The sequence below is a fragment of the Meriones unguiculatus genome, chromosome 11 (genome assembly GCF_030254825.1).
Source record: "Meriones unguiculatus strain TT.TT164.6M chromosome 11, Bangor_MerUng_6.1, whole genome shotgun sequence".
In the NCBI taxonomy this organism is placed as follows: Eukaryota; Metazoa; Chordata; class Mammalia; order Rodentia; family Muridae; genus Meriones; species Meriones unguiculatus.
In genome coordinates this window covers 83,242,282-83,264,020 of record NC_083359.1, presented here as the reverse complement: position 1 = coordinate 83,264,020, position 21,739 = coordinate 83,242,282, and the positions used below count along the sequence as shown (strand labels likewise).

The 21,739-nt window shown below is 41.4% G+C and overlaps 1 protein-coding gene across 5 annotated transcripts in view; it reads left to right on the top strand.

Moving 5' to 3' along the window:
• The window catches only part of Dnm3 (dynamin 3), a 464,195-nt gene that overhangs the window by 411,277 nt on the left and 31,179 nt on the right, over positions 1-21,739 (top strand). For all 5 annotated transcript variants that reach the window (XM_060364575.1, XM_060364572.1, XM_060364573.1 and 2 more), the window contains one exon: positions 16,529-16,693. In XM_060364575.1, the coding sequence (XP_060220558.1) occupies positions 16,529-16,693 (165 nt within the window). The remainder of the gene's footprint in view (positions 1-16,528; positions 16,694-21,739) is intronic.

The window sequence follows — 21,739 nt, the reverse complement described above, 5'->3', positions numbered from 1 at the left end:
ATGGGACATTGCCCTGAGCCAGACTCATTCAGCCAGTGGCTCGTGTGAGCAGCTATGGTAGTTTAAATTCCCGAACTCCTTCCTTTTCGTTGGTAGCTAGTTGCTGCCCCGAGTCCCACACCCTGGGCCGGTGCCTCGTGATCATCCCACCTCCTTGCTGTGCCACTCTGAAAAGAGTGTGACTACCATCCTGTCTGGAGCTAGCGCTCTCGTGCTTCCTCCTAAGGACTGAGTTTCCACGTACAAATACGTGTCGCCGAGTTTGCACACCACACTGCAGCATGTACAATATGAAGACGATTAATGTACGGATCACTGGGAAGAGGTAAAATATAATCGGCCACTTTACAAGGACAATACCAATTTTTAACAATCTATTAGCATAAAAGAAATCATTCTTTCTGAATGAAATGTTTTAGGAGCTAGTGAGAGGGCAGAAAAAGAGCCAAGGCTTTTGTTTTGTTTTGTTTGTTCACAGCTGGATGAATGTTTTTGTTTTTTTGTTTTTGTAGCAAACTCTGAAAAGATGAGCCTGGCTGCCAGGATATGTTCTGTGTTGTCCAAGCTATCTCACAGAATGTGAGATCGGGTTTAGCTGTGTAATACAGCTCTGCATCTTTACTCTAGCCAAATGTCTGCGTGGTTCTCAGTCAGTTCCCTCCCCCACCAGAAAGCAGCAAGCAAGACCACACCTGGCCAGAACAGCCTGCGCTGTTGGCTGGAAGCCTGTCACTATCCAGCCTTGCTTTTAGAAGGGAGCCCCTCTCACTTTGATTCATGGTTTCCCACAAGCAGCTCCAGACTGCCTTTATAAGATAACACAAGTCTCAGGAGTGAGAACGGAATCGAACCATCTGTGGCTCTTTCTTTGAAATAGAAAACAACTTCTACACTCACATCCTCATTGGGTCCCTCATCCCAACCCAAACCCCGCCACATACTGCGGAAATGGCGAAAGAGACCCCAGATAGCACTGGGGGTTGAATTCAGAGCTCATGATTCACTGCCTACTGCTTTCATCCCCAGTTTATTTTCTAGAAGAGCCTGGCCTTCCCGTCACTCCCATTAATCACAGGACCCAAGCTGAGTCCAGCAGGGTGCCCCTCTTAAGGCTCAGACAGAGTCTGGGGCATCACGAGATTCGCATTAAAAGTGAGATGGGGGTCTTGACTCCTCATTCACTCCCACAATGCACCTCATCAGCGTCGGGCTCTACAGCCCCTCTGTGAGCGCCTGGCGCTGCTGGGTGTTGATGTTGGTTTTGGCTCGCGGCCCCCTAGAGCAGCCAGCCGTTGTGTAAGCAAGTCTGTCTGAATCGCTGTGGGGCAGTTAGCCTTCTTAGAAGTCCTCTGGCCTCTCGTTCTTTTAGCCAGCGAGCCATTACTATTACTAGCTTGGAATGCCTCGGTCTACACTTTCTGTTCAGTAAGATATCAGAGCGTGGGCAGCCACTGCCCTGTCGATTGTTAAAGGCCTTTCTCCGCCCCGCCCCCTCCCTTTCTGTTATATGGCTGGACGTTCAAAACCAATGCAGAACTCGCGGGCTTTAAAGTGGGATTTGGCACGGAGGGTTAGGAACTAAACTCCTTCTCACGCTCCTTCAGAAACTTCTAGTGTTTGCATCGTCTTACTTTGTGTGCCCCGTCCAGACTATTCAGAGAAATTAAAGGGGGGGGGGGGGGAAGAGCAGCATTAAGTAGCTCTTGGCAGTCGTCAAAGCCAGCCATCGCAGGGGAAAGATGTAAACATCTTTTAAGCGAAGCTGTTTGCATAAGCTGCAACTGTGTATTGCTCATGGCGGGAGAGGACTGTTTCCAGTCTTTCATGGAAATATTTCTAGACAGTTTCTGTGGCTGTCCTCCCTGAGCTCATGTATTTGCCTCTACTTCAGGGCACAGAATCATCTTAACGAGCAGTTTTATAGCCTAACCTGTGTCCTGCACGCTCTAACGGGACTGGAATCCTCCTGCACATAACCTTTGCCCTATTTGCCATTAAAGCGCAAGACTTTCCTATAACTTTATACTGGGGAGTGCGTGTGTGTGTGTGTCTGTGTGTGTGTGTGTGTGTGTGTGTGTGTGTGTGTGATACTTCAGTCTACCCTTCAGCCCATAAAAATCAATGTTTTAAAAACGTTACTTTATAGTTTTAAAATATGACACATATTAGCATTAGGAAGGTCAGCCCCCTTCTTTTGTAAGGTGTTTATTCCATGTTTCATCCTTCCACCTAATCCAAAATGACCACATGCTTCTGAGCAAATAACTCATTTGGCCTTACTTCGAGTCCAGGGAGGCATGCTCAAAGGCCCGATAAACCCCAAATTATTTCAAAAATAGAAACTTAACGAAAAATAAAAGACATCATTTTCTGTCTCCAGGCCTACTAATAACTGTCAGCACTGGAAAGTCCTCTCTTTTCCTTTTAAAACACAGCGTCCTAGGTATTCTCATATGAAATACGTGTCTAATTGTAAAGAGAAAAAAAAAATCCAAATCTGTCTCATTTTTACTGTGGGTTCTGCGTTTGGTATTTGTCTTTTTTTTCCCCCTTGCTATCTGCTTAACATTTAAACTCTCCCTTTCATTCGAGCCGTAAAGCCCCAAACAGGAAGCAGGACCCCCGGCAGGGACGGGGCGGGAGAACAACACAGGCATTGTCCCAGGAACACGGCTCCCCCTTGGCCTCACATTCCAGACGCTGCCTTTTTAACTGCACTATGGATTTAAGGTGGTCTGCAGTTCCTCAGGACACCTGGCTCTTTTTCTGCCTGCTCACTTCAGCCAACCTGTCCTCATCCGATGGTCGTGTTTACTTTCTCTTCACAAGGACAAGGAGGGTACTTTTTAAAACAGAGTGAAGTAAGTTCAGGGCAAATGAAAGGAAATCTACTTCATACGGCAGGTTATAAACTTGCGGAACTCATTAGTTTCAAAAGGTGGTACTGGCAGGAAGCGTAAAGGAATTCAAAAACATTTTAGCCAGATTTATGAAAAAGAGCCATAAATGGCTACTAAGAAAACCAGGGCTGTGACCAAATTTTACAACTGAAATCCCACAGCTGCCTCAAGCCCTCCCATGGTCGTGGAGGTCTCCCGGGATGGCTGAACTGGATGTTGGCCCACAGTGGGGTTTCCTAACCCTGCATCTTCTCCGCCCTTGTCCTCAGCCTCACTGGGTCTCAGAGGGACGACCCCCACCACACACAACCTGTTGTGAGGAAGGCAGCTTGCTTTTTTAAACGAAAGTTTGGTGACTTTCCCTTTTCTCTTCAGTCATCTGCCTACCACAGAGCCACAATGCCAAGTTTGACTGTCTGGGAATGATGACGCCTGCTCAGTGGAAATTAGCTGAGATCACATTTGGATCTTAAACATAGATACTAAGTTTTAGGTTAACTCAGACCCTTCTTTTTTCTGTTTTTTTTCCCCCAAGATCATAAATAGCGATTTTTATTCTACTCTATACAAAATCATCAGTAGAGCCCTCCCCTCTTCCCAGCTGCCTTCTCAAACTGGAGCGCTTTTCAAAACCGCAGATGCTCCAGGCTGCATCCAGACCAGTTATCACAGCTTCTGTGGATGAAGCCCAAGCATCCACCTTCTTCAAAATCGTCCCCAGGGATCCTCCCAACACCACGTCCTGGTCTGACAGGTGTTAAGGTTTTGCTCAGAGTGCCTCGGAGGACCAGAGCCACAGTATGCCACAAAAATCACACCATGCAAAAGATCTCACACAAGAGACGGTGGGGGGAACACCATCTCAGAGCAGGGACAGAACAAAAGAGACAAAGCAAGAACAGGCTGTGACAGCAGGAACCTTCTAAAGGGCTCTTGGCAAGTGGTCATGGTGTGGCTGCTGGCACTGAGCAGCTGAAGGCGGGCTGGGGGAGCACCTGATTTCTATAACAGGTCATTACGACACTTCCTCAGGAAGCTCCTATCCTTCCTGGGTCTCAGTGCTATCTGGAGCATCTTTCTACAAGCCTCCCCTTCTCTTCCTATGTTGAATACTCGTTAGGGACTGTGGTGAGGAGGTCCCTGTGTCCATCAACAATGCTGGGTCTTTGTACTCTCTGCTTTCTCTTTCCTAACTGAAAAAATCCAGTACAGGAATATTTCCTGTGAATACTGACTCATTCCAGATTCATGGTACCCAATGTTTACCAAACCTCCACTGGTTTCTACACATCTCTTGGTCCTCTAGTCTATGACCTGCTCCACACAGGACCTCCTCCAACCACATCACTTGCTTACTTCCCCTCTAAGAAGGCACAGCGCACCAATCAGAAAGAATTGAAGCCAAACAGAAGAAAAGTGCCAGATACCCTATAATCACTTCCACCGAACATTCTTTTTCAGCCCTCTTCACATTAGACTCACACATCAAGCACTCTTCCACTAACCTGTGTCCCAGTTCCTGTGTGTGTGTGGTTTTTTTTTTTTTTTTTTTTTTTAGAGTTGGGGTCTTAGTCTAATCTTGAACTTATAATTATCCTGCCTCAACTCCCACGTGACAGGATTATAGATACTTACTGCTATGCCTGGTCCCATTGTGCATTCTCATACCATTCTCTCCTCGTTTTTCTTTAGGTCTTTGTGAAGAATTCTACTTCTACATAAATATGATTGAATACTGTCACAGTTAAAGGTGTCTCCTTGAAAAGTTCATCTGTTAGAGACCTCATCTCCAGATTTAAATCTTAGCAGTACTGAAGGGTAGAGCTTTTAGAAAATAATTAAGACTAGATGTATTTGGGGCCCTTAATGGGACTACTGGCCTTATTCTTTGAAAGTAGCCAGCTAGAGAACACCACTACTACACTTTCTCTGCCACACCACAAGTTGACTTCTGCCATGTCCTAATGTACCAAGAAGCCACACACACACCAGACACTAGGTACATGCATTTGAACTGCCCAACGTCCAGAACCTTGAATTAAGCAAACCTCCATAAATGGCCCAGACTGTGGTAATCAATTTTAGGAACAGAAAATGGACTAAGTCAAGTACTGTGTGTAATGCATTGAAACATAATAATAATAAAGGACCTGTTAGAAAGTTACTAACGTAACTTCTTAATGACAAAAGGAATTAAATACACTGAGCATGTAGGAAGGAGAGATCAATTCCAGCTCATCTTACTAGAATCTGTGGTCACTTCGGACAGATCTTGAATAATGGAAGGATGCTAGTAACTAGCAGACAACAGGACATTCAGATCTGAAGAGAAAACAGGGCCAGAAGCAACAGGTTGTGGTGCGACTACTTTATCTAGGAGTAGACAATGTCCTGTGTCTTTGGAATACAGCACAGAAAGCAAGTTCCCATAATTCCCTCTTACCTAGTGGCACACCGACTCTTATTAGATTTCCATATCGTGTTTGGTATAGCCTTTTGACCTTCATATGGGATGTATTCCTTGCCTGAAAAGAAAGGTTCTTGACCCCAGTATCATGATACTTGCATGTCCCACAGCAACCAAATCAAGCCTCACCTGCCTCCTTGATCAGAGCTGTTTCCTCTAGAACTCTCTCCCCTTTCACACTCTGTGCTCATTCCCCTTATGTGTTGCTTTTTCCCTGTTAATAATCTGCTCCCAAAATAGATGGAAAAACACTTGCTCTGTCCCCCCACCCCTTTAATCTCCCAAGAAACCTAGTGCCTTTTCTATAGCATGTAAAATGGTTAACACATAGCAAAGATTAGCTATAATAATTATCTGAAGTTCAATAAACTGTTTTATACCAAGATAGAATTTATAAGTACAACAGAAAATTCTGTTTACACTGTTTCTATCACTGAGGATCATATTTTGCTCAACATGAGTGACTCTCCTTAAATACAGAAGATTGAGGGTTACATTGAAAGGTAACAATAATAATAGTAATAATAATAATAAACAGCAAGCCAAATCCCAGTAAAGTGATGTAGTAGTATGAAATCAAAAAGACAAATCATTCTTTCACTTAAAAAAAAATACCATGGTATTTGTACACCATCATAGAGAACATTATAAATAACTCACTACATAGATGCGATGCGTAGTGATTTGCATTCCTCTAATGATTACTGTGGTTGGGGATGGAAGGATAGATAGGTATGTAGGTAGATAGAGAGATAGATACTCAGCCATTTTCTATGACTTATTTGACAAGTATGTATTTAGAATTATTTAAAAAGTAAGATCTATTGATACAGATTCAAAGAAATAGTTGAATTTCCTAAAGATATTTTCGGTTAAGCATATCATGTATGATGACCATATTTGCTCCTATGTACTTCGTTTTCTCTGCCCTACTCCTGATAGTCCCCCTTTTCCCTTCAGTCTCTCTTTTACTTTCATGGTGTGTGTGTGGATGGGTGTGTGTGAATTTGTATTATATAAAATCTGCGATCTACAAATTAGAGAAGGTGTGATAAGTTTATCTGGGTCTGACTTAATTTGCTTACTATGAACTCCAGTTGTATATATTGTCCAGCAAATTTTTTTAACTTTATTCTTCTTTATGGCTAATAAAACTTCATTATGCATATATGACGCATTTCTTTTTAACTCTTATTTTAGTTAATTTTATTTTATACATTTTAATCAAAATATGTTAGTATCACTTCTTCCTTCTCTTCCTCTAGCCTCTCCCATGCCTTTTCCTTCCAACCCCTCTCACTTTCCCCACCTCAAATTGATAGCCTCTTTTTTTTTTTTTATTTTTGTTATATACACATACCCACTATATATCCTGAGTCCATTTTTGTTGTTTATGTGTATATGACTTCAGGACTGACCGTTTTGTATTGGATGATCCAATCAGGCTCGTCCCTGGAAGAGGCTAATTTTCCCTCTCTCAGTAGTCATTCCTTTTCTGCATTTCTGAGGCCTTGTGAGATTCCCACTTTCACATCTGCATGTCTTTTGATATTGTCATTGCTCAGGTCTTGTTTATAAAGCACTTTCTAAGAGAGGCAGTCACAGGAGACTTCCTGGTGTGTTTCCATGCCTTCTCCCACACTGTTCCATGTAGCCATAGTTACAGGTGCTGCGCTATACATGTGCTTATTAGGGCTGGGCTCCCCACAATCCACTGATCTTTGCTTTCTGTCCGGTTGTGGGGTTTTGGTTTTGTTTGTTTTTGTAGTCATCTCCATTTGCCGTACAGTGATGCTTCTTTTATTTGGGGTGATAACTATACTTGCTTGTGGGTATAAGGATAAGACTTCATGCAGTTAAGGGATTATTCTGGTCTGCTCAAGCGGCGGCAGCAGATTGTCTTCTAAGCTCCACAGCCTCGCTAGTCCCAGGCCGGTGGCTAGGTTTCCGATACCAGGCATGATTTCTTTCCTGTCCCCTCAGAAAGCTTTCGGTTACCACCGCCAGGTGAGTGCTACAATTATACCTTTACCATATCTCGTCATGCGGTCATTGTGGTTCATAGGTGTCGCACCCGGCTAGGACCACGTACTGTTCCCTTTGCATACTTCCTGCCTGTACTGTGGGAACCTGGCCCCTTGGAGGGGGGCTTTCAGAGTAGAACCAGCTCGAATAACCCAAGTCCTGTGTCCTAAGTATGTGATGTCTTCAGCAGTGTGGGCTTACCTTATCCCTCTGTGAGGACATCCAAAGACAACAAGAGCCTATATTGTTGTGGGAGTCATTCGGGTCACTCTGACCAACCACTCCAAAGGAGGGTTCTCGTGACTAGCAGTTAGGGTTTTTGTTAGTCTGTGGTTCTTGTTGGGAGCATCGTCAGGTCAAGTGTGTACCATATCTACTGTATTCATTCATGTGCTGAGTCAATGTCTTGGCCTGTTGTGACTAGTCCTGCAAAAAACATGTATGTGTGAGAAGGTCTCTGTGGCATGTTCAATTTACAGTCCTTTTTTATAGGGAATTTCAGTGTAATTTCAACTGCATTTTCTTGATGATTACTGATGATGGACCCTTTCGTGTTTCTTGGTCACTTGTACTTCATCTGTTGAAACCAGTCTATCCATGTCATCTTATCGGTTGTGTTGTTCGGGGGTTTTAGTATCTAGTTATATCATTTTGATAGTCCATTAAAACCCTGTCAGATATATAGCTAGCAAAGCGGTTTTGACTCATTCAATAGGTTTACTCCTCATCATTTGATTGTCTCTTTTCTGTGTAGAAGCTTCATGTAATCTCATTCGTAAATTCATGGTTTAACTTCCCAACCACTTACGGATATTTTCAGAAATTTTTTGCCTATGCCTATATCTTGAATTGATTTTCTCTATCAGTTTCAGATTTTTAAGTCTCACATTCAAATCTTTGATCCATTTGAATTGATTTTTACTCCAGGTGAGAGACGGGGGTCTGGCTTTGTTTTTCTACAAGTGAAATTTTGGTTTTCCCAGCACCATTTGTAGAAGAGGCTGTCTTTTCTCAAAGGTGTCTGTGTGTGCCATCTTTGTCCAAACCTAGGTGGCTATGAGCTCAATGAGTTTAATTCTGGATCCTCTATTCTATTGTATTGCATTGATCTGCATGTCTGATTTTTTGTGCCATGTTGCTTTATTACAATGACCCTGTAGTATAATGCTGTCAGATAAGAGGATACCATCAACACTGTTTCTTTTACTAAGTATTATTTTGGATCTGGGGTCTGTTGTGTGAACACATGAATTTTAGACTCCCCTTTTCAATTTCCATGAAGAACATGATAGAATTTTGGTGGAGACCTCGTTGAGACTGTGGGTACTAGCGCCATTTTCACAAAACCAGTTCTCCCAATCCATAAGTACAAGAGGCCTCTCCATCTTATTCAAATTCTTTACTTGGGGTTTTAACTTTTTCAACACAGAGGTCATTCACTTGCTTAGTTAGGTTTATTCCTATGTGGTTTTAAAGCTATTGTGAATGGGATTATTTTCCTGATTTCTTTCTCAGTGAGTTCACTGTTAATGTAGAGGACAGATTCATTTTTTGCATGTTGTTTTTACATCTTGATGCTTTTTTTTGAAAGCATTTATCAATTTTCTGGCATGCAAACACTTTGTAATTCATTCACATTGAACTTTGAAAGCCTATTACCTTATAAGAAAAGCAGTAAGTAAATCCAATTGCTCAGTTACAGTGTTATTTTACTACATGGTTCATTTACTAAGCACTCCCATGCTGCTTTCATAATATTCAGATTGTCCCCACTTTGACTTCTTTAAGTTTGCAATTCATTCATGTATGTCTTTTGTTTGTTTGTTGTTTGCTTAGTTTGGTTTTTGACACAGGGTTTCTCTTTGTAGCCTTCGTTGTCCTGGACTCACTTTGTAGATCAGGCTGGCCTTGAACTCACAGAGCTCCTCCTGCCTCTGCCTCCCTGAGTGCTGGAGTTAAAGCCACCATGCCTGGCTACTAATTGAGGTATATGTTTTAAAGGACAAAAAAATCATCAGTTACCACTTTCTTTTATAATTTGTGATTGTTTTTTCCTTTATTTGCCTACCTTTCAAACTTGGTAATAAGACTGGCTTTTTACTGCACAGAATTATAGCCCCCAATATCCAGTTCTTATTGAAGTTTAAGAATGTCTGCTAGCTGGGCATAGTGGCATAACTGGGAGATGGAGGCAGGAGGATTAGGAATTCAAGATCATCCTGGGCACCGTGGGCTATGTAACATAATCTTCTCTCAAAAAGTAAGTGTGTGTGTGTGTGTGTGTGTGTGTGTGTGTGTGTGTGTGTTAAAGAACATAATGCATCACAATTTAAAATGTTCCTAAAATTATGCATTTTAGATAAAGATATCGAGGGTAAATTCCTAATGCGTGGATTAAACTTGGTCTCAGTTATTTAGTTTGCATGACAAGTTGTTAACTTATGGCAAATAAAGTCAGTTCATAAGGAGTGAGATTGTCCCAGAATAAATATTTACAACTTAAAATACTTAACATGAGAGTCTGGAAAGATGGCTCAGTAGCTAAAAGCACTTGCTGCTCCTCCAGAAGACTGCAGTTTGGTTACCAGTACCTAACTCAGGTGGCTCACAACCACTTGAACTCTAGCCTCAGCAGTTATGCCACATACACACACAAACTAAAATAAAAACACCCTTGGCATGAGGTTTTCATCGCTACGAGCTTATTTGTCACATAAAGCAGCAGAGACTTTGAGCTAGATCAGCGATTCTCTAGATCGGCAGCTCTCACCCTGCTGTTCATGTCACAACATTTAACACATCAGATACCCTGCGTATCATTAGTTACCTTACAGTTTCTAACAGCAGCAGAATCACAGTCATGAGGTGGCAACAAAAATAATTTTATGGTTTGGGGCCATAACAACATGAGGAACCGTATTAAAGTGTCGCAGCACTAGGAAGGTTATGAACCACTGAGGTAGATTAAAGGGGGCATAAGCGTTGTGTCTTAGAGAACTTCAAGATCAGTTGCATAAAGTTTTTACATTGTCCCAAGACCCCCACTTCCACCTCTTATCAAAACAATTTTACTGATTTTACATGTGATTGGCATCATGAGCCAAAAAACCTCCACCCTTATATCTTCCAACTCCAATTAGTCTCATCAGCTATCATCTACGCTCCTTGTTAGACATATACTTATATGCTGGCAGGACACAGAAACAAATATACTCAGGAGGCTTTGGGCTGGAGTTAAGAAAAAGACACAAAGCCACTTCTCAGTTAAAAACATGTCATTATCATTTGTTACTTTTTTGTTATTGTTTTCAATTAAATAAGTGTTTAAAATTCCAAAGGTTTTTAATTAGCACTTTAATCACATGATTTTACAATGTTTATTATGATGTTACATAGAAATGTGTTAAACATTACGCAGAGAATAAAAACTAATACTCAGGTAAAGTAACTGAAAAGTCTAAGAAGAATGGAATTGACAATGGCGGAATAGACGGAGCTTGGCCCAGCCTGTCAGTGTCAGTGCGCTAGGTAAACTGAATCACGTTAGGCTGGGGTCTCCTTCCTGCATTGGGGAATGCTTCTTGCAGTCCCATGTCCCTCCTGCTGCTGGATGTTTTGACTGAAACCACAATTCAAATCTGTGGACACCTTCAATTGCAGTCAAGACCCTTGGGTAAGCAAATGCAGTGCTAAGTGCTGGGTCTACATAGTTCTTTGCCTTGTCCAGGGATGAGGGCTTGCCCCATGAAGAACTCAGTTTTAAGAATGCCATGGGTTTCCTTCCTTTCCCCCACAGTGACACCAGCTATTTCAGGCTGTGTCTCAGGACTCTTCTGGAACAAAATTCCTCAGGAAAAGACCACAATGTTCCTTAAGTTCCTGCAAAATACTAGAGGGATAATGATGGCCATGCCTCTGCAGTCACAGTGTTTGAAATCTCATCCAAGTTCTGAGATCATGTTCCCGTCCACATCGATACCCCTGCGTCCTGTCCTCTGTGCCCCGAGCCCCTTTCGCACACCCTTGGACCCAGAGCTCACATGTCGGCCTCTGCTTTTACGCTTTATACCTTTCACAGTTCCACTCCACACAGCAAGTATTCATTGATACTCACATTGCAGACTGACACCTGGACCACCCTCCCAGGCGTTCTGGACTGCGGGCCACAGACCATTTTGCACAAGTGTGGTGGCATACCTTCAGAGCCTTAACAACTTAAAGGCAAATGATTGGAAGTAGGGAAAGTTTTCAGTGAAAACATTTCCAATAACGTGGGGCTGGAAAAATCTGAAGTTTCGTTACCATGGTAACAATGTTTTCATAATAATGACTGAATTCACTAAGGAAAAGTCCAACCATATATTATATGTGTGTGTATGTATAAGTTTTGCTCATTTTTTGAACTATATAATCATATTAAGTGTTTTAAAGAGGGCAACTGTTGGTTATCTGGAAAAAGGTGTATATGGATTCATAGGTTTTTATCCTGTATTCTCACTGCTGAGAAAAGATGCAGCAACCCCCAGGACTTGATATTTTTATCTACATATTCCTGCTTGGACACTTTTAATGTCCATTGTCCCACTTTTGAAAGGTTGGTGATCAACATGACGTTCTGGATGTTTCCAGAGACCCTTAAACCTATAACATAATTTGGAATTTTTTTTCTAAGAAAAATTTAAAAAAGACATAAAAATTAGGTGCTCCAATCACACTCAGAGTTCTGAAAGGGAGTCTTCAAGATTTAATAAAAATTTATCTCTCCTTTAATATCTTACCTCCTCACCTGTTTAAAGTAGTATACGACTTTTATATTAAAAATTGGGGATCCACCAAGGTGGCACAGACGACAAAAAGTGCTTGCTGCCAAACCTGATGACCCAATGTGGCAGAAGAGGCTGGGCTCCGCAAAGATGGTCACACGGTGCACCTATGATACGCAAATATGTAATCATTTCTTCAGTTAAAGCTTTGTAAAAACAGCCTCTTAAATACTGTGTGACTAATTTATAAACTTCATATTTATAAGGTTGTTTTTACTGCTCTAATTAGATTTCTCAAAGAGCTATGTAGACAAAAACATGCAGCGAGATAGCCTGTCCATTGCGTTTTTCAGGAAAAAAAAAATAAGTTTCTATGGTATTATTCACATTTTGTAAACAGCATCAACGAACCTGCACATAAAAGGTTAAATGTTTGCAGACCACTCTGTTTTTGCTCCAAAGATCAGAGACAAATTACTATTTTTATTTTACATTCCCTTGATGAGGATAATGATAAACAGCTGTCACTCCAGTCCTCTGACTCTAAAGAATCCAATTGCAATCCTATAATTTAAACAAAGGAAAAAAATCCGTACTCCTGCACAGCGTCCAACCAGAAAGAGGCGAGAGGAACTGAGCTGAGGTTGGGGGTAGAAGAAAGGACCGTTTGCTTGCTGCAAGTGATCAGCTAAAGACTTCCAGCTAAAACACTTTCCCATTCACCAGGCATCAGAGAGGCCAGTTATGGCTTCAGCGTAGAACCAAGCAAGCCGAATTCCCATTCTGGATCCCATGAGCTCCCTGTTGTATCCACTGCATTCCCAGCGTCGATACGATTTATGTGATACAAGTCCACTAGATTTCCAAAAGCTAAGTAGAATTTCAGATCGTCTCGTTGGCTATTTGGGCATGCCTTTAACTCTTTACGTTCAGAATGTGACCATTATTTTTAATTCGTGTATTATGGTTCATGCAGATTAACAGAGTTCATAATGATATCTTGTTCAGGTATATCATGCCATGTCTACTCCCCTGACTCCTGTGTGTGTGTGTGTAAACCTAGGTTTCTCATGAAAGAAAGCACGTGATGTTTGTCTAATGGATCTGTTTTATTTCACTTAAATAGGGTGCACCCATCCCATCCATGTTCTGCAAAGAACATAATTCGATTCTTTATGGCAGAGTAAAAAAGCCCATCACATTTTCTTCATATGTTCACTTGTTGAGAGACACCAAGGCAGAGCTCATAGCTCGCCTGCAGTGAGAGGTGCTCCAGAAAACACGACTGACGAGGTATCTCTGGTGCAGTGACTTACATTCTTTTGGATCTACCGCCAAGAATGGCATAGCTGGATGATACGCTAGTTTTAGGAACCTCCGTTCTGATTCCCACAGCCTGAGCTCATTTTCGTTCCCCGCATCGGTGTGCAAGTGCCCTCCGGTCATCATCGCCAGCCTTTACTGTCGTCACTTTGGTTTTGGTTTTGGTCTTAAGAACAGCCATTTTGACGGGAGTAATATGTTCTCTCACTATGGTTTTGACTTATCCTTCCTCAAGGGTTAAGGACGTTGAATTTTTTTTTTTTGTCATATATGTATTGGCTACTTGTATCTAGTTTTTTTTAGAAGTGTCATGATGATTTGGAGTACCTTAGTATTTGACTAGTTCTGTATAGAATCTAGATGTTAATCCCCATCAGATGTATAGTTGGTCAAGATTATATTTTGTAGGCTGTTGCTTCCCTTGTTTCCTTTTGCATGCAGACACTTTTCCATTACATGCAATCCCCCTTGCCGATTCTTGCTTTTATTCCAGAGTACTAGGGCCCTTTAGACACGGTCCTAAGCCTATGCTCCACCCTAGGGTGTGTTCTCCACTAAACCACTGTAGGTTGTTCATTCTGATGCTTTGATGATTGCTTCAAAAAGCACAAAAACATTTTGATAAGCAAATGTAAAGAAAGGCTAAATGTTAAATGCAGTATGGAATGGGGAGGTGTCATGTTTCTATGTGAAATCAAATAACAGTTTCCCCGCCACCCTCCAGAGGTTCAATGTGTCTTGTTGATTCAGCTTTCCTCTTTCAGTTCAGTCATTTAGTTCTTGAGAATAACAGTATTTTAATGACATCTTCCTAGAAATTTCTTTTTAAACTCTTTATTATTTCATATATAGAACTGAGTTGATGTACTGTAACTACACTGTTTTATATTTCCTGCTTTTGAAATCAGACTCATCTTACACTAGTTGAAGGGCTTTCAACGCACAGAGCCCTGTCACGCTCCTCTGTAGGATACAGTAAACCTGGTGCCCACCTCTTAGCACTGAGGAGCAGCTCTCCTACACAAAGTGCTTATCGCAGTAGCTGAAGCTCAGTGAATGCTTAAAACAGACTCTGGGAGAGGGAGCAGGTCAATATTGAAATGCCATCACATGCCATTGATAAATACAACAGTGAAATCCACAAATCTTTTAGGCCAGAGAAACAAACTCGATCATGCCGTCATCATTGAGGAGGGCTTGCATAACTCTACATAGAAAAAAAAAATTTTTTTTCTCCACAAAATTCGATGTTTTGCATATTTGGGCAGTTTTGGTTTCATTGATGTAGGTAAACCCATTTGTAGCATGAACTATGTCCTTTTTCCCTCCCCCTTCTCTGATAACATTGAACTCTGTGCTAAGAATGGAGAAATATGGTCTTAGATAATAGTGGAGGGAGAGCACAGAATTAAATGAATGGTAGATAATACCAGTGAGTTCAGAGGAAGAAGTAGTGGAAGGCCCTCAGGTAGCAAGAGCTTGACTGGAAGAGGTAATGGTGGAGCAGGTTTGAAATACGAAGGGGGTCTACACAAGCAAGCAAGAGTGGGAGAAAGAGAGGGCTTCTGCAGATGACAAAGGGGTGGGTTGTAGTTGTAGTAGCAGTTTTGCATTTTAAATAAGGTTTTAGCCTCTCTTCATCTAAAATATGTTTGTCACAAATTTGTTAAAAAATGGAGGGAGGAAGGAAAGAAGGAAGGAGCGAGAAAGAAAGACCAGAACAGAACTATTACACCATATTTAATTCTTTCACTGACCCAAGAGCACTTAAAAAAAAGAAAAAAAAGAAAAAAGGCAGCAGAATCACTAGCATTCTGAGTATCCCAGCCTTCTGCCTTGCTGTTGTACTCAGCTGCCCCGGATATCCCCTTATTTTTTTTCTGTTAGTCCACAGCAAAGCATGAAGCCACCACATTCTCAGGATGTAAAAGGACCACTAATTTTTAGAGTGAGCATACCATATTTTAATATTTTTAAAGAGACACTTTATGTATCCCTTTGTACTTTTTTTTATTATTGATGATTTTGTAGCCTAAAAATGTGGCTTTCATACATGTGTATCGATTCAAAGAAAAGGCCCGTCATTTATAGATCCAGTCAGTTAGCACAGCATTTGGCCTGGAGTTGATTGAAAACCTGGCAGATCAAAGTACATACATTTCCAAAGGAAAGGACTCCATGCCAATGTTAGAAGCAATAAATTATTCCCCCTTTACATTCATAATTAAATCTTTCCAAATATGAGAAAGTAGCCAGACCACTAACAATATCTGTATGATGTTTTGAGGTTTAGATGGTTCAACCTGACTTAAAATAGAGACCATTTGTTCTAAATTGATTTCAATGCCAAGCCAATAGGTCAGGTCTTAATGATGAAGATGCCATTCCAGCCCAGCCTCTGGGTGGATAAGCCAAGATTAATTAACTCAAGTCGTATAGTATAGAAAACAGATGCTTCTCTCATGTTGCACAAATAAATTCTTTGTGTATGAAAGGGTTCTGCTTTATTCAAAGAATAACACGTTGGAAGTTAAAATGGCCAGTTTCCCACAATGGAGCCAGCGCTTAACAGTGGTGACAGAAAGCATGAATTTACACAACACGTTCCAGCAAGTGCGTGAAAGGATGAAGTATCTTCCAGATCTTGAATTTGGACTCCTGGCCAGTCCTAGGGGGGCTGAATTCCGAGTCTGGGCTGATCCGATCCCGAGCAGCCCCAGCAGAACTACATCAAGGTTATTGTAATCTATAGGATCCCTAGAGATTCCTCCCAGAGGGAGGCTCACATCTGCATCATCTCTTTGGACTCGGGCCTCTGGCCAGCTTACAAATGGCTTACGATTAGGTCGTTCTCTGGAGGTACGCGGTTGGGTGCACTGTTTATTTGGTTACTCGTCTCGATGTTCATTCAGAATCAGAATGTTTGCTTCAAGTCAAATAACATGTGCAAGAGTCTGACAGGGTTCTGAGCAGAAACCAATCATCTGATGTTTGGTGTTTTCATTCTGAGGGAACATGAGATAATCTACGTGTTGTGTCCTTTCTGTCAGGCTGAAAATGATGAGAATGGCCAAGCAGAAAACTTTTCCATGGACCCACAGCTGGAGAGGCAAGTGGAGACCATACGCAACCTGGTAGATTCCTACATGTCGATAATCAACAAATGCATCCGGGACCTGATTCCAAAAACAATAATGCACCTTATGATCAATAATGTAAGTGATTATAGACTCTCTCCTCTTAACCTCTAACCCTTCCATGTCTGGAAATTGAGCACCTTGAGTGTCTCTGTGATGTCTTCTGAATAACTGAAGCACTTAGTGCTTAGGTGGATAGCTTTGCCTTTATAAGGGGTTGACCAATTTTCTCCAGCTACAGCATCAAGTTGCTTCTAATTGGCTCTCTTCTAGAAGGGAGGAAAGAATACCATATTCATGGACTTGCAACGTTAACAATGAGATCAGATGCCTATATTCCTAGACCTTGAGACCAAGGGCAAAGGATAATGCTTTTTCTACACAGCATATGTCAATACAATCCTTTCATCATCTATAAACTATGGAATGCTATTTTCACCTAGGAAAGGAATTCTTGCCTTATTCCCCGACACTGAAGTCAGTCATATTGTTTTTTGGGGTTTTTCTGAGACAGGGTTTTGCTGTATAGCTCAGGCTTATCTGGAACTCAAGGTACCCTTCCTGACTTAATCCCAACCCCTAGGCTGGGATTCCAGGGGTGAGCCACTGTGCCCATCTCCTCTTGGCTTCTTAAAGGAGGGATGCTATAACCACCAATTTTTCAGAGCCCTGCTACTGTAGCCATTCGTGTTTTTGTTTTGTTTGGATCTTTCCTTCTTTGGTTGGTAGCAGGCTGGACATATTCTTACTCAACCTATGCAATTTGAATTTTTTTTTTCTAAGTACAAATGACAGAAGCAGTTATTAGAGAAACTGGCTCTTACGAATTTTGATAAATGGAAACTAAGCACTATATATATATATATATATATATATATATATATATATATATACATTATACATATTTCCCCCAGGGACATCTTTTGTTTTAAATGTTATAAACATGGCTTGTGAGAAGTCAAAAATCAGACTGTAAAACTGTAAAAAGAGTCCTAAACTAGAATTCAGGAGAAAGCTGGCTGCTGTACCTGGCTCTTGAGCTTTTGATCTAATGTGACCACTTGGCTGCAGCGAGTTTGGGTCTTCTGTATGTAAACCACTCGCAGTAGTAAGTAGACCTGACTTAAGGATTTGTCCCAGAAGAATAGGGTGTGCCAAGGTACTGTGACAAATGTAAGTAATTAATATGGTTGGCCATTTAAGGACTATTAGTCATTCTGTGTTTCAAGATTTATTTCTAAAGTTCTCCATGACAATCTGCTGGTCTATATCCTCTGCAGTTATATATGCCTTTATTTTAAGAAGCCCTGAGCACTCATGTGAACAAACATATATTTGACTATGTCTGTGTATCCAAGTAAGATAAACATGAGGCTTTGAAGTCTACCCAGCAGGTAAGCAATGAACTGGAAAAGTAGAAACTATAAATATCACCGTGGTTGGTCAGTGGTCAGCTGTCTGACCTGAAGTCAGGACTTTAGCCCCTCTGAGCTGAAGCTGGTCATTTCTGGAACTTCAGCGGGAACATGAAAGGTCCTCATGGAATTGTCAGACACAATGTGACAGATGTGGCTGCCAGCCATTTAGAGAAATCTAAAGTGCCGAGCAAATCATCTGTGTGTCTTGAAAATTACCCTCTTAGCTTTGCGTAAATGAATTCAGGTTGTTTTGCTGTGGTGTATCAGGCACTTGCTTATTTAAACATTCTCCTGATTAGGGATCATTTATCTTTCCACTGTTTTACCGAGAGTCATTAGTCCTGCCTTCGGTTCAAACTCTGCTTTACTCTGCCTTATATTAAATCATCAGCACAGGAAATCAGACTTCCTGTCTGTGGCTCTGAAAAGTAGCTTGACACAAATTAGTTAAAAGGAAGAGAAAAAAAATCCTACTGCAAATCTATTCTACTTTCACCTCAAAAATTAAATGAAAACAGACACACACACACACATAATTGTAATTTCTCTAACTTCTCACTGCTGAATTTACTTGCTTTCATGAAATGCCCACCTATAGATTATTATTCTTGGAGGAAAAGCTCTGCCAGTTATCTTGAGAGAAACCTCACACAAGAGTCATGGGAAAGGAGACTGCAATTAAGAACTGATCTCCAAGGTCAGACGTTGCAGCAGAGACTAAGAGGGGTGTGGAGAGAGCCAACCATCAGGCCGTGCAGCATTCTCACGAAGCGATGACGGTCTCTGCTAGAAATGTAACTTTTTCATCTCTCAGAAATGAGTTTCAGATACCTGCAACGATGACTTTTCTTGAGTATTATTATTTTGCCTCATTTACCTACATATGAAAACACTTCATATCTATTTTTTTTTCCAAATAGAGAAGGAAATCTTTTTAAAACAACGTACTCACATTCTCATGGAATTTCAATGCCCGAGACTTTCTGTTCATCCCACATGTATCCTGTTAAACACAAAGAAACAGACCTAATAAATCAATGGCCCCGTACCATACAAAGAAGCTGGGGTTCTTTGTATTAATTCAACTCGAATTGATAAAAATAGAGAACTAGTAATAGAATCAACAACTAGTAAAAGTAGTTTGAATTCCACCTATTCTGTAAACTGGTTTTCCATTAGAATGAATAAATGCTGAAGATGGGTTCTCTGTCTTCCTGGTCCATGGCCTTTCACCCTTGAAGTGGGAATGGTTATCCAGCCTCCTGAAAAAGGAGTATGTTTCAGCCAGCTTTTCATAAAGTTTGAGATTCAGTGGGCAGTTTCCTTTGAAAGTTTACATTAAGTGTTCTGCCACTCAGCTCTCCATATGGAATTGTTTAAGAAGTTTAAAGCCAGGCAATAAATGCCTGGCCTCAGACATACTGTAAGCCTTTGTCTATTGAAACACAGCAGCTGTCTCGTCACTTAAACATAGCAGGTAATGGCAGCACAAAGGAACAGCGAATTCATGACAGCCGGCCATAAGTTAAAATCTGAGCAGCAAAGTTGTGTGCGGGACTCTGAGACTAGCACCCGTAACACCCCCAATGGCAAGCCCGTGACAATGGTGTCACCCCCACAGTTCATAGCCCACCAGGAGTATTCCATCACAGAATGAAGGAATCCGACTTTATTCTAAAACGTGTATGGTGGATAGTTTTTCTGTTTGCACCAAAAGTTTTGTCATTTGCCCAAGATTGCAAAGGTGGGGGTGTCAGAGTCAGAACTGTACCGAGGGCCATATTCTCAGTACGATGCTATCTTGAACTCAGCGGCAGATAACACATGGGGCTGGGAGTGAGAAAAACTCTTCAGTCAGCCCTTGTGACCCACAGGGCTGCTTCTCCCACCCAGGATAGCCACAGGGTTATCTCCCCAGAGAGTTCATGTGACTCAAAGATTTACTTAGCATTCCTTTGAACATGAGAAACAGTGTCTCAATGTCTTCAACCTTTAAACACCGTGTCTCACATCCAAACAAACTCACAGAATACAAGATGAAATGTAAAAGTTCTTATAAATTCTTTAAAAAAAAAAAAATCAGCACTGAAGACATAAACCCAGAGGCACCCCACACTTGGAATGGTGTTGCCGGCTCCACAGTGACCTGCCTGGTCATCTGCTCTTTGGTGGAAAACTGGTAGCATGGATCATAGTTTCAAAACATCCTGCAACCTTAAAGAAAATGGAGTTTTCTTATCAATGTTTAGTGAAAAATATGTCTTTATTGCCAGACCATTATTCTAGCGTTTAAACTGTCGTCCATTTGTACTGGCCAAACAGCTTCCGGCCCCTCAAAAAATTCACAGCGTGCTCCCTCATCTTCACCCCCAACAAAGGAACACCCCCACTCTTATATTGTGCCCATCACTGGACTTTGGATGCTACAGGATGTGTATTTTTTTTTACCTCCTTTGTTCAGCATTTTGAGTCCATGGAGGTTATGTTTTGAAAAAGGGAAATGACAGAACTAGATCCACTGGGCAAGAAAAACGTGGGAGGACATTTGGGAGGACGATGACCTGACTAGGACACTCCCAGAAGAACAAAATGAAATTACTTAGGGAAAATGTTATACACACAAACGAGCCGCATCACCCTGTTTCACACAGAGACAGAGATTTCAGGCCAACAGTCTCCCAGGCAACCAAACTGTCTCTTGGTGAAGGTGTTAAAATGGCTCAGTCATAACAAAGAAGGTTTAAGAGCCAAACATCCTCCAGGAGACCAGGGAAGGGTTAAAAGTTAGGAGGCAGAAAACATGTGGAACATTTTTAATGACCTCACATTCCTTTACACTGAGCAGTGGGACATGGTGTGGTAATGCCTGTTTATTTAGCCTGCAGAGTTTGAGCTGGAATGGGATTTTGTGTGTGAGAAATTTTGTGAGCCACACAAAGATGTATAGGTTATAAGGTGTTATAATTAAAAGCATAAATATTGCTTCAAATCTCCCGTCCAAGTATAATTGGTCTGTTGTGGTCACCTACCAGAGATCCACTGGGGCATGCGTGTGTTGCAGAATCCTTGATTTAAATATTTGTGCCGCTGACACCCAAATGGCTCAGAAAGCCCTAAAGTGTATGGAAACTCCCCCCAAATGTCCCCACCTCTAACAACTAGAGTTGTTTCAAACTCCAGTTGTAGCACTGAGAGTGTAGCCAGAAGACAGCCTAAACTTTTCCTTATATCCAAATTACAATGTTAACCCATGCTGGGTCTTTAAGCATGTATCTTGACAGCTACACTATTGCAACAGCTCTCTGTAGTTCCCTGCCTCTGCCTACCTAATGCCAATTTAGTCCACATACAGCAAAAATAAAAACAACATGTCTTTCCTTCTTCTATCAGCTCTTATATTCTTTCAGAACTTTGCCAAACGAAGGCATAACAGAAAGCAGGTGAGTTCAGGGTACTATCAGGGCTCCTTATTTCATGCTGTAGTTGAACTGTTGCTTTAATTCAGATCCACATTAGAACCATTCTTGGATCTTCTTTTAAAATTGTATTTAATAGCTCCTAAGTGATACTCCAGCAAGATGTAAAGCTTCAAAAGAGCTCAACCCAACTGATGATTGATGCCAGAGAAACTGTCTGGTTTTGAGTTTTAAGTTACACCTCGTATCCAAGTGCATGCACACATAAACACACACACCCAACAATGGAA